General features: G+C 50.5%; 1 protein-coding gene across 18 annotated transcripts in view; it reads left to right on the top strand.

Annotated features, from left to right (window-relative positions):
* The window catches only part of ZDHHC3 (zDHHC palmitoyltransferase 3), a 64,430-nt gene that overhangs the window by 46,419 nt on the left and 6,373 nt on the right, over positions 1-11,638 (top strand). For 8 of the 18 annotated variants that reach the window (XM_017876266.1, XM_017876270.1, XM_017876273.1 and 5 more), the window contains one exon: positions 3,432-3,562. In XM_017876266.1, coding sequence (XP_017731755.1) covers positions 3,432-3,562 — 131 coding nt within the window. Of the gene's footprint in view, positions 1-1,748; positions 1,876-3,431; positions 3,563-6,000; positions 7,661-8,535; positions 8,852-10,639; positions 11,363-11,638 lie in introns of those variants that run through there. The other 10 variants (XM_017876271.1, XM_017876274.1, XM_017876276.1 and 7 more) reach the window with 6 other exon arrangements.

Consider the following 11,638-nt stretch of genomic DNA (forward strand, 5'->3'; position numbering starts at 1 on the left):
GTTGGACAGACAGACCCTCTGGACTGAGGATGCCCAGGGAAAATGCAGGCCCCAAGCAAGCACAGAGGCCGGTTCCAGTGCGTGGGAGCCGTGCTGGGAGAGAAGTTTTGTTTTCTGTCTTTCCATGAGGCACTTAAGTCAAAGGTCATTTTATTCCAGTCTTGCAGAGATTCATTTTTTACTTTCTGGCTAGGACATGGAGTTTCTTTATTTGTTTGGTTTTTGTGATGGTTGCTTTTTAACTGCTTACACTGATAATCGTGAATTTACATTAAGATTGTAGATAATTCTTCCTGCTTTAGAGGCATCCCACTGAAATGTGCAAATACTGAGGAAGAAACTCCAGCCAGAAGATTGCACAGATCCTGAAGGAAAACAATAGATGCTGGAGGAAAAGAAATGAGAGGCCACCTACTGGGCTGGCTCTTTCACACTCACAGTCTGTGAGACAAACGTCTTGAGCAAGGAACATTGTATTTCCTCTGCTTTTCCCTCCATGGACCTCCTTTTTTTATTTCACTGTCTTTAGAACTTTTGCTCTTCCTATTCATGCTGACTTCTTCCCACAATTCTGGCATAAGTCAGATGGCAGAGGTCAAGCTAGCAGACAATAGAGAGAGGAGAGGAGGGAGGGTAGGGGTGAGTGGGTATGTGCAGAACTTGCCATTCTGCCTATCTAGGTGAGTCGCCAGCAAGTTCCTGATCACTTGGTGAGCATTCTGAAGTACATGCCTTCTGCTAGGCCTGGGGAACCAGATCTACTCCAGATGTGGCCTTGGTGACTTGACAGGAGAGTCCAATTAGGATATTTTATCATCCCAAACAGCTCCCACCTCTCATCAAGTGAACAGACGTGGGCAGGTGATGGGGTAGCGCAGACTGTCAGTGAGGCGAAGTGTGCCTGTCATGGAATGGTGCTGGAAGGGACCGTTTCATTAATGCCTGCTGGGAGCCAGGAAAGGCCCAAAGGGCTTTTTGAGCGGTGCGTTGTTTTGCCTTTATAACCAGCCTGCAAGGTAGGAGGGATGCTTCCCACTTTGCAGATGACAAAAGCTGCGGCCCACAGAGGATGAACAAGTTCCCAAGATCACTCAGCTAAGAAGAGGGCCTGTAGTTCAAGCCTAGGTCTGGAGCAAGGTTTTTAGCCCTGTCAGTTGACTCCAATGGTCAGGGTCCTCCCAGCCATGCTCTTGATTAACTGTGGTCAAGATTCCTGATGGAGTGGGCTTCAGGCACCCAGCTTCTATGGCAACTAGGCTGGGAAGGCACAGGTCAGTCCCCAAAGTTGAGGCCTGAGAGTTGACTGTATATGACTGTTACTGCCCTCACTACTCAGCCCTGGTGAAGCTGTTGGGCCATAGGAGCTGGTGTGAGTGGGGGGCAGAGGGCTGTCCCCCGGGATTAGGGCACTTTGAGTTGATATTTAAGGAAGGATAAGGAGGTGGTTCCACACTCCCTGATTTGATTCCTACCTCCCCAAACTCCATTGGTAATTCCTGAGGCCCAGCCCACAGAGGAATGATGCTTGCTGATTTGCAAGAAGGGAGAACAGGCCATGGCCCTGGGCTCTGCCACCAGCTCCAGGGCAGCAGAAGCAGATAAGAAGGAGGTGCTTCGTCCAGCAGGCACCCCCATGTGCTCCTGCCAGGCCAAGGCCAAACTGTGCAGATGTTCTTTCATGAATTCTTAAGCATCCCCCGGTACAGCAAGGAAAACAAAATCTCAGAAAGCCCAAACCTCTTGCCCAGATCCTTCTGTTGTCAGGCGCTGTCCCAAGGCTGGTTGTACGGCAGCGAGCAAAACAAAGTCCCTCTCCTCCTGGAGTTTGAAGTGCAGTGGGAGAGGCGGCTATCAAACAAGTACAGACAGAAACAGGTAATTCCACAGTGCAAAGGACAGGAAAGACACAGGGGCTGGAACAGAAGATTAGTATGGGCCCTGTAGTTAGAGTTCATGATCAGGAATTGGTGCCAGGATTTGCACCTCATGGTGTTTGCCAGATGTCAGAGCCTTTCATTCTCCCCAACACCCTGCCCAGCGCAAGGCCATCATACTTGTAGCTACCCACGGCCAGCCCATCAGGCTGGTGGCCACCCCAACCAAGCCCTGCCCCACAAGGAGCCAAGAAGAGAAATCATTCAGAGGCATCAATAAGTTCCCAGGGAAACCTGAGGAGATACGCATTGTAGATGAGATGCTTCTTACCTGTCACCCACATGGTGTTTGGTATCTTTCCAAGCTCATTCCCACATTTGACCTCCCTTGCCCCTCCTGACATTCCCCTGGGGGAGCCAGCAGGATGGCTTGAATGGAGTGCTTACTCCCTTAATTCCCAGAATCAGTGAAGCCCGACTCTGCCCTCCAGGATCTGATCTTTCCAGCCAGGGTAACAGACACAAGTATGGAAGCAACGAGAAATGAACCACAGCCCAGGCTCAGCCAGCATGGGCAACTGCACTGAGGCACAGAAGTTCTTAGGTGAAGAGTGCCAACCAAGGGGCCTAGCCCGTCTGCCAGTACCATCTCCCAGGCCACCTTCCAGGCCTGGCATTTCCCAGGCCACCTTGCTTCAGGGCCCTCCCCTCCCTGCTCACCCCCACTATCTCCACAGCACCTTCGCTTTTCTCTTCCATGCGCTGGGTTTCTGACTTAGACTTTGCTCAGACAAAAGACTGCTGCTTAAAAGCAAACCATACGTCTCGTCAAATCTCACTGCTTCACAGTGGAGTGTGGGTGGAGGCCTGAAGATGGCGGGACTGGCCTCAGGTCCCCAGGGCTGGAGGCCAGGACAGTGAAAGCCCCTACTCTGGGCCCATGCCTCTTTGGTCAACTCCCTGGCCTTTGGCACTGATGGCCTCGGTGCTACAGATGTCCCTGGGAGCAGGGGCAGTGCATTACCTCACACTGTAGTCAAGGCTGAGCCCCAGCATCAACTGCCCCTGCCAAGCTTAAAATCCCAAAGCCACCAAGTGATCCTCCACAGCTGCCTGTGAGCTGATGGGGTCTAGAGGGGCAGCATGTCATACGGGAATGCCCAGAAAACCTATGGCCATAGCAGGACTGGACAGGCATCTCCACCTGGGTACCTGCATTGTGCTCTCTGAGGAGAGGAGGGTCCACTGTGGTGTCGTCAGGCCTTCCTGCCTCACTTCAGAGGCCTTCCTGGGCCCTTCCAGGTGTCAGGCACTGTGCTTGGCACTGGAGGCAGTGAACGAATGATTTGTGTTAGGGAAGGGAAGCCCCAACTGGGGCCTGGCCTGTTGAGTCGGCCAGGATGATTCTTAATGTAGCCTGGAGGCCAGAGACCTGTGGCACCGAGGAGGAATGAAGGCCTGCAGGCGGGAGGGAGAGTGGGAGCCCAGTGGGGCGGTGAGCCTGGGCAGCGGGCAGTGGGTGGCAGCACCAAGCCCCATGTACTTCTTCTCTTTCAGAGTGCAGCTCCTTCTCTCCACCCACGACAGTGATTCTCCTCATCCTGCTGTGCTTTGAGGGCCTACTCTTCCTCATTTTCACATCCGTGATGTTTGGGACCCAGGTGCACTCCATCTGCACAGATGAGACGGTAAGCAGGCGCTCTGCCCGCCATTTCCGCACCTGGGGATGGGGAGGACCCAGGGTCAGTGTTGCTGGGAGAGCTGCTCACAGTCAGACCGGAGCCCAGTGGTCAGGCCCCTGGTGTGCAGGGCACAGTTCCTTTGTTTGCAGTTACATTTGGGTCGTCTTCATCCACACACAAGTCCTCCAGCCTTGGGGCAGCCACAGCAGATCACACCAGGAGTGCGGCCCAGCAACCGTGGCTGAAAGGCTGCCTTTACCACATTTCCTTCCATCCCCCCATGACAGGTCTTCCTTTATGCTGTACTGCATTAGACACTCCACTAGGCACTGAGGGCACCCTTCCCATCTGGGGGCCACAGGCTTGAAATAGAGTGGTTGACAGGGTGCCCTAACCCAGCTGGGACAGGCAGGTCAGCTTGCCAGCCGTGCCTGGGTCCTGAGGGCAGAGTCAGGAGACAGGTCTGCCTTGAGCCCCCAGGGCAGCAGGCTTTTACCTGGCCTCTGAGTCATCTCTGTCCGGCCCAGCCCTGGTCCTCGTCCACTGCCTTCTCCTCACCCCCACCCCCACCTCCCATCTGCCCACAGCACCTTCGCTGGAAGCTTTGAGGCTGCTGGCTGTGCCAGACTGGGGCCTATTCCCTTGGTGCCCCTGTTGCTATCTCCTGACCTTCCTAAAGTGTCTGAAAACCTCAAGGTGGTCAATCCCTGGCTGTGATATGGGCATTTCTCTGGGGATTTACATAGGAAGAAGGGGCGGCACTTAGCTCTGGGTGTGAGGAGCAAGCAGAGCCATGAGGCTGAGAGCCATCCCTATACGACTCCTGATGTCCTGAGGCCCTCTCAGGGTCAGCTCTCACCAGAGGTCTAGGGCTCTGGGTGAAGGTTTGGGCCTATGGGTAGTCAGCGTTAGGAGTGGGCTCATAGGACGACAACATCCTCCCACTGCTGCTGGGCGCCTTCCCCTGTGGGCTTAGAGGAGCGTGTGCAGAGCAAAGAAGGGCCCGTGCTGCCCACTGCCAGAGCACCATTGTTCGTGTCTTTCGGCAACTTTTAGAAGGTTGCGGGGCTTTTGGCAACATTTTTTCTTTTATAAAAAATGATGTCATTTCAAAGGAGTTTCTGTAAAACTAGTAGCCAGTGGTTTAGATCCAGCCCTGTATCCAAGCAGTAACCGTGACCAACTTTTCTGCGTAAGATCTACAGGGAACCCGATGGGGATTCTTTCAGGACCCGCCTGCCATTGGGATACTGCCAGGTCACGGTCTGGGGGCACCAGAAGGCAAGCTCTCACGGCCCCAGTCCTAGCCGTTCTTCCCTGAGAAGACTATTCCTAAAGAGAATTATGTTGGAAGGAAAGGAGAAAGCTGAAGGGCCGTGCCCCACCTGAGAAAGTGTGTCTTCCCTTTGCCCTGTGTCCTTCCCACGTCCCTGGGTTGTGAAGACAGACTCAAATTCGGCTGTCCTCCCAGCACCCCTTTACTAGAGACCACAGCAGACAGACCCCTGGCCAGGCTTCTGCCAGGCTGCTTCTCTCCTGTCCCTCTGGGCAGGGGCCCTGTTCTCAAGCTCTGCCCTTTGACCAGCTCCATCGAAGGGAGAGGGGGAGGAAGCAGCTCTTCCCCCAGCCCCAGTTTTTTCCTGAGACTTAGCAGGGGAAGTGGCACCGGCTCTGTGACAGCTGCTGCGTAGGTCTCCACCACGCTTCTCCCCAAAGGAGCCACTAGGAGGACCTTTGCCATGCCAGGCTGGCTGGCCTGGCCATGCCACCCTCTAACCTGTACTAATCCCTCCTCCTTCCTCCTCTATGGTGACTTCCTCCCTCATTCGTGGTCTGTCACTCCTATTCAGCCTTCTCAGTTTGTGTCTCACCAGCCCCACTAAGCAGGGTGCTGCTTAATCCCCCAGGCTAGTGAGATGCACAGCGCCAGAGCAGTCATTTGATTTGTTACTTTTTTGTGTCTGCAAAGTGGTCATGGTAGCTTCAAACTTCCTAGAAACCTCTCCCAGATTAACGGCCATCATTGGTTATGATGATTGCGAGCTCCCAACAGCTCTGAGGCCTCTAGTGACAAACCCTTCATAGCACTCCATCCACAGCCCAGCACCGAGTTTCTGAAGAGTGCCTCTGCAGAGCTCAGCGAGGGGCCAGAGCTGGAGAGACGGGACACACCCTGGCCTGGCATACTTAGACGCAGCGGCGTCTGCGCTGCTGATAATGCTGCTTTTTCCCTCCCTTCTTGGAGGGACTTGTGAATGAGTGCCCACCAAGAAAAGGCGAAATTTTTTTAGTAACACGTTTTATGAGAAAGATGTATTATGTAGATAGCTTTGTTGCTTTAAAAAGAAAATATTTACTCCATTCACCTCTCACTGTGGACATCCTCCCCAAAAAACCACAGCAATGCTGGGCTTGACTGAAAGTATGATTGTTCTTGTTTTCAGGGAATAGAACAATTGAAAAAGGAAGAGAGAAGATGGGCTAAAAAAACAAAATGGATGAACATGAAAGCCGTTTTTGGCCACCCCTTCTCTCTAGGCTGGGCCAGCCCTTTTGCCACGCCAGACCAAGGGAAGGCAGACCCGTACCAGTATGTGGTCTGAAGGACCCCAACCAGCATGGCCACTCAGACACAAGCCCGCACCACAGCACCACCGCCCCATCTGTTCTCATGAATGTTTAAATCGAAAGAGCAAAACAACTACTCTTAAAACTTTTTTATGTCTCAAGTAAAATGGCTGAGCATTGCAGAGAAAAAAAAAAGTCCCCACATTTTATTTTTTAAAAACCATCCTTTCGATTTCTTTTGGTGACCGAAGCTCCTCTCTTTTCCTTTTAAAATCACTTCTCTGGCCTCTGGTTTCTCTCTGCTGTCTGTCTGGCATGACTAATACAGAGGGTGCTGTCTCGGGCTGTGCCCATTCTACTAACTGAGTGGATGTGACGCTGTGCATGGATGGAATAGTTCGGACACCTGGCAGGGGATGCATGGGCAAGCCAGGAGGGCCCTGACCTCCCACTGCCCAGGAGGCAGTGACGGGCTCCCCAATGGGACTTAAAACCTCACTGAAGACGGATGCACCCCTTGAGGCCTGAGAAGGGCAGAATCAGGGCTGGAGCCTTCGGAAGGGACCTTGGCACAGCGACCTCATTCCCCAGCTGGACACAGTTTGCCTCCTAACTCGCAAAGCAATGACCTGCCTTGTACTTTATGGGCTTGGGGTGTGTAGAATGATTTTGCGGCAGAGTGGGGAGAGAGATGAAAGAGGTCTTATTTGTATTCTAAATCAGCACTTGTATTCCCTGTGATTATTTGGAAGAGTGTGAAGGAAAGACATTTTTCCAGTTCAAAATGCCTTATACAATCAAGAGGGGAAAAAATTACACAATTTCAGGCGAGCTACCTTTTCCTTTGTTACATCTGCTTCCTCTCTCACCACCCCCTCTCCCTTTCTTCCCCAGCAAGATGTCAGTTAAGCAGTGTGGATTCTGACTGCAATAGGCACCAGTGCCCGACACATACAGCCCTGCCATCATCCCCTTCTCATTTTATAAACTTCAAAGTGGATTCACTTTCTGATATTTAACCCCCATAAATGTGCACGTACCTGTGTCTTATCTATATTTTAACCTGGGAGACTGTTGTCCTGGCATGGAGATGACCATGATGCTGGGGTTACCTCACAGTCCCCACCTTTTCAAAGTTGACATATGGCCATACCTTTGGCTGGAATCCACAGCCACACCTATCCCTGTGGCACTGGGACGGAATAGATTTTCCATTTGAGAGGCACTTCCTGTGTCAGTCTTGTTTGAAGGAGGTAGAGAGTGCCCTCCAAGTACAAAAATGACAAATATGATTATTGACCATCTGGGAATTCTCACACATTGATTTGTTTTTTAAGCAATTGCCAGAAACCCCTTTTTTAGCTTTTGCTTGGGGTGGGGTAGAAGATAAGGTTTATTCAATCCTGTCCTGGGTAGGGCGAAAGTGAATCTAGCCATGTGATTTTTCAGAAAAGTCAGTGGAACATGCTGCCTCTTTTCAATTCTGTCAGTGCTTCCACATGGAAACAAAATGCAATAAAATTTTTCCAAAACCTCTTCTGATTTAGCTATCTCTCTTGAGGTGTTCCCGTTAGTGGGAGGCCAACTATCCACAATCTACTTGAGTTTTCTCCGATGGGGTGTTTCATTGCTCTGTCTCCTGAATGAGGATACTTTATTTTTTTGGTTTTAAAATACATATATGGTCCTCTCTTGAACCAGCTTGCCCCACCAGGCCTCTATCCTTGGCTTTCTGCAGCCTGAATCAATTCCTGTGTGTTGATGGGCTTTCCTAAGAGCTTTCCTGAGTCAGTTAACTTTGACTCGCCTCTACGGTGCTATTCATGCGATACGGGCAAGGCTGAGATGCTAAGATTTTTTTAAAAGAATGCTGTTTTAGATCAAGTTGATAGCATTTGTTCTCCATATGCTTTTAAAAAATTGTTTTCTTAATATACAGCTCACTTAGGTATATGAAAGAAGTGTGATTGTATTAAATGACTAAAGCGGGGCTGCAGCTCTGGGCCTCCCCTAGGGGAGAGAGATTGGTAATACTCCATCCTCTAGGGCATTTTTTAAAGTGAGACAGGTTAGTTCTTTTTCCCCTGGCATTTCTAAGGAATGCAGCAGACAGTGCTGAAGATGCATTGACTTTTTTTTAGTCCTAAAAATAGAAACTCATCCTTTGAAGTTGTGCATACTATGTTTATCTTTCCAATACAGGGGGGTTCCTTCAGATATCCTATAAGATTCTGCCTCTGGGTTTGTGTAGGCCTTGGCTAGAAAGAGTCAATGTTTCTGAGCTCTCAAACCAGTTGCACGCAGAAGATAGGAATACCCCAAGGTTCCTGGCATTTTTGTTTCATTTTTATTCAGACTGATAACAGTTTGCCGAGAGCACAATGACTGAGGAATGTGGCCATCATTTGCAGGATAGTGATTGGTTCCCGGCCTGGCTTCCACATAGGAAGAAAAAGCATCCCTGAGCTCTCCTCAGCATTTCCAGATACAATGAAAGAGGACATCTTTCTACACAAAGTCGCCCCAGCTTTTGGCTTGGACACAGGAGTTCTGATAGTACTGTTTGGTGAACTCATGGGAAAATGAACCAGTAGTAGCCACTGTCTTTCAGAGCATGGGCTCTGGGGAGTGGAAGTGAAAAATAAAGATGTGGCTCGCTGGGTTAGGTGTCAGGTTTGTGTTCATAGCAACCAGACTGAATATGCAAAAGGCTTAGATCCAAGCAAATCTGTGATCTATGCATATTTGCTTGGGCTTGGTAATACTTCCTCTTTTTTGTTAGAGACAAGGTCTTGCTCTGTCACCCAGGCTGGAGTGCAGTGGCACAATTAGAGCTCACTGCAGCCTTGAACTCCTGGGCTCAAGTGATTCTTGTGCCTTGGCCTCCTGAGTATCTAGGGCTACAGGCATGTACTACCATGCCTGGCTAATTTTGTTGTTTTTTAATAGAGTCAGGGTCTCACTGTGTTGCCCCAGCCAGTCTCAAATGCCTGGCCTCAAGCAATTGTCCTGCCTTAGCCTCCCAAAGTCTTGGGATTACAGGCATGAGCCACTGGGCCCAGCCCCGTACTTCTTGTTGAAAGAGCCCCAAGTATTAGCTTTTGCTCATCTGGCTAGGCCACTCAAATAGTTAAAATCCACCGTCCCGGCCGGGCGCGGTGGCTCACGCCTGTAATCCCAGCACTTTGGGAGGCCGAGACGGGCGGATCACGAGGTCAGGAGATCGAGACCATCCTGGCTAACACGGTGAAACCCCGTCTCTACTAAAAAAAATACAAAAAACTAGCCGGGCAAGGTGGCGGGCGCCTGTAGTCCCAGCTACTCGGGAGGCTGAGGCAGGAGAATGGCATAAACCCGGGAGGCGGAGCTTGCAGTGAGCCGAGATCTGGCCACTGCACTCCAGCCCAGGCGACAGAGCAAGACTCCTTCTCAAAAAAAAAAAAAAAAAAAAACCACCGTCCCCTAATGCAGAAACCGTTTAGGTGAGGTAAATTAACAAACATTTTAAACACATATGTGAGGTTGGCATTACACAGAAGCTCCTCTCCGGGGGGGCTGGGCTGGGCTTTCTCAGCCAGACTAATGGGTTTTAAATTTCTCTCTCTTCAAGACTTGCAGTGCATCAGTTTAGAGGGTGAGCCAGCCAGTAAAGGGAAGGGGCCCCACCTAGAAGGTGCCCTTCAATATCAAAGAAATGTGAAGAGAGAAAGATTTTGCTAGAATCCTCCTCAAAGGTGTTCTTGAGGTTGCCAGACCAGCACCACCAACATCAGCATCCCCTGAGAACTCGTTAGAAATGCACATGCTCCGTCCCCACCCCAGGCTACCGAACCAGAAACAGTGGGGCCCAGCAGTCTGTGTCTTCACAGCCCTCCAAAGTGATTCTGACTATCAAGTTTGAGAATCCACTTGGGGCTTGCAGGGGTCCCTCCTCAGGTGGTCCCTGATGCCTGCTGGTGATATGGGTCCTGTGTGCTGCCGGGCTCAGCATAGTGCAGTCGGTGTGTGCTGATGGTGAGACAGGCACGTGTTCCCTCCACTGAGAAGCCACTGAGACCGCCTTGCCTCATAACCTGCGGCCTCCCCAACAAACAACTGCCAAGACATCAAAGAAAGTCTGTATGAGGCGGATCCAAAGTAAGCCTGCCCACCACTCCTTGTGCATCTCATCAGTGGAACCCATCTCTAGACCAAGGGCCCTTTGGGTGAAGAACCGGCCTGGAAGGGAAAGAGAAAAGCATAGAACCAAGGGACCTCCAGATGGGAGTGGTGGCCGGTGAGCAGTCTAGAGCCAGGAGCATTGTAGCAGCCCAGATACGTGACCTGTACACGTCCTGACCTTTGCTTTCCACATATGGGTTTAAACACCCGTGTGACTTTTTCTTATATTCTTTAAATACATATCTGACTTAGGATCACCTCACAGAAGAGACAGAATTCACGGTGAAGCAGAAACAAGCCTCTGACCAGTGTGCTCCCAACCTGAACCTTCTTTTTCTCACCCTCTCCCTCAAGAAAACATCTTGCTGACTTGAGCAGCGTGATTGCCGTAGCAGAGTGGTCCCCAGGGATCCCGCTCTGTTGTGGCACACAGGAGGAGCCGATGATGCTGATCCAAGGAGTGATGACAGGCGCTGCAGAGGGAAGTTTGCCAAAAGCCTTCAGGGGGCCGCATGTGCTCTAACACCAACGTAAGGATGCCCTGAATTTCTGCAGCTGAGGCCATATCGTCTGGTGACCAATATTTGGGTCCTGGCTTCAGTCTTTGGTTCAAATCTCTGCTTGGCTACTTATTACCATACCTACTACCAAAATATGACCTTGAGCAGTAACTTCTTTAAGTCTCAGTTTTTTCATCTGTAAAACGGGAATGATAATCTAAATCACAAAGTTAATGGAAGGATTACATGAGGGTAATGAATGGGAATGTATAGTGTCTGGCCCTGGTATGGCTCTATAAGTGTTAGCTGTGTTAGAGCTGTGCTTTTCAAACCATCAGTCACAACTGTTCATGGTTTGCAACCAGCATGTTTTTCAAGAAAAATGTTTAATGCATTACATATTGCAGGGTAAGTATTGTTTTATGAAGCTTAGAGGATTGTGTGTATATGTGTTCTGGAATGAAACAGAAAAATGTTTCCTCTTGTGGATTACAATATAGAGGTATGAAATCTCTGGCCGGGCGCAGTGGCTCAAGCCTGTAATCCCAGCACTTTGGGAGGCCGAGACAGGCGGATCACAGGGTCAGGAGATCGAGACCATCTAGCTAACCCGGTGAACCCCCGTCTCTACTAAAAAATACAAAAAAACTAGCCGGGCAAGGTGGCGGGCCCCTGTAGTCCCAGTTACTCGGGAGACTGAGGCAGGAGAATGGCGTAAACCTGGGAGGCGGAGCTTGCAGTGAGCTGAGATCCGGCCACTGCACTCTAGCCTGGCGACAGAGCGAGACTCCGTCTCAAAAAAAAGAAAAAAAAAAAAAAAAAACTACACCCCAACACCTTAGAAAAGTTGAAA

Source organism: Rhinopithecus bieti, unplaced genomic scaffold, assembly GCF_001698545.2.
Source record: "Rhinopithecus bieti isolate Rb0 unplaced genomic scaffold, ASM169854v2 scaffold_9581, whole genome shotgun sequence".
Taxonomy (NCBI): Eukaryota; Metazoa; Chordata; class Mammalia; order Primates; family Cercopithecidae; genus Rhinopithecus; species Rhinopithecus bieti.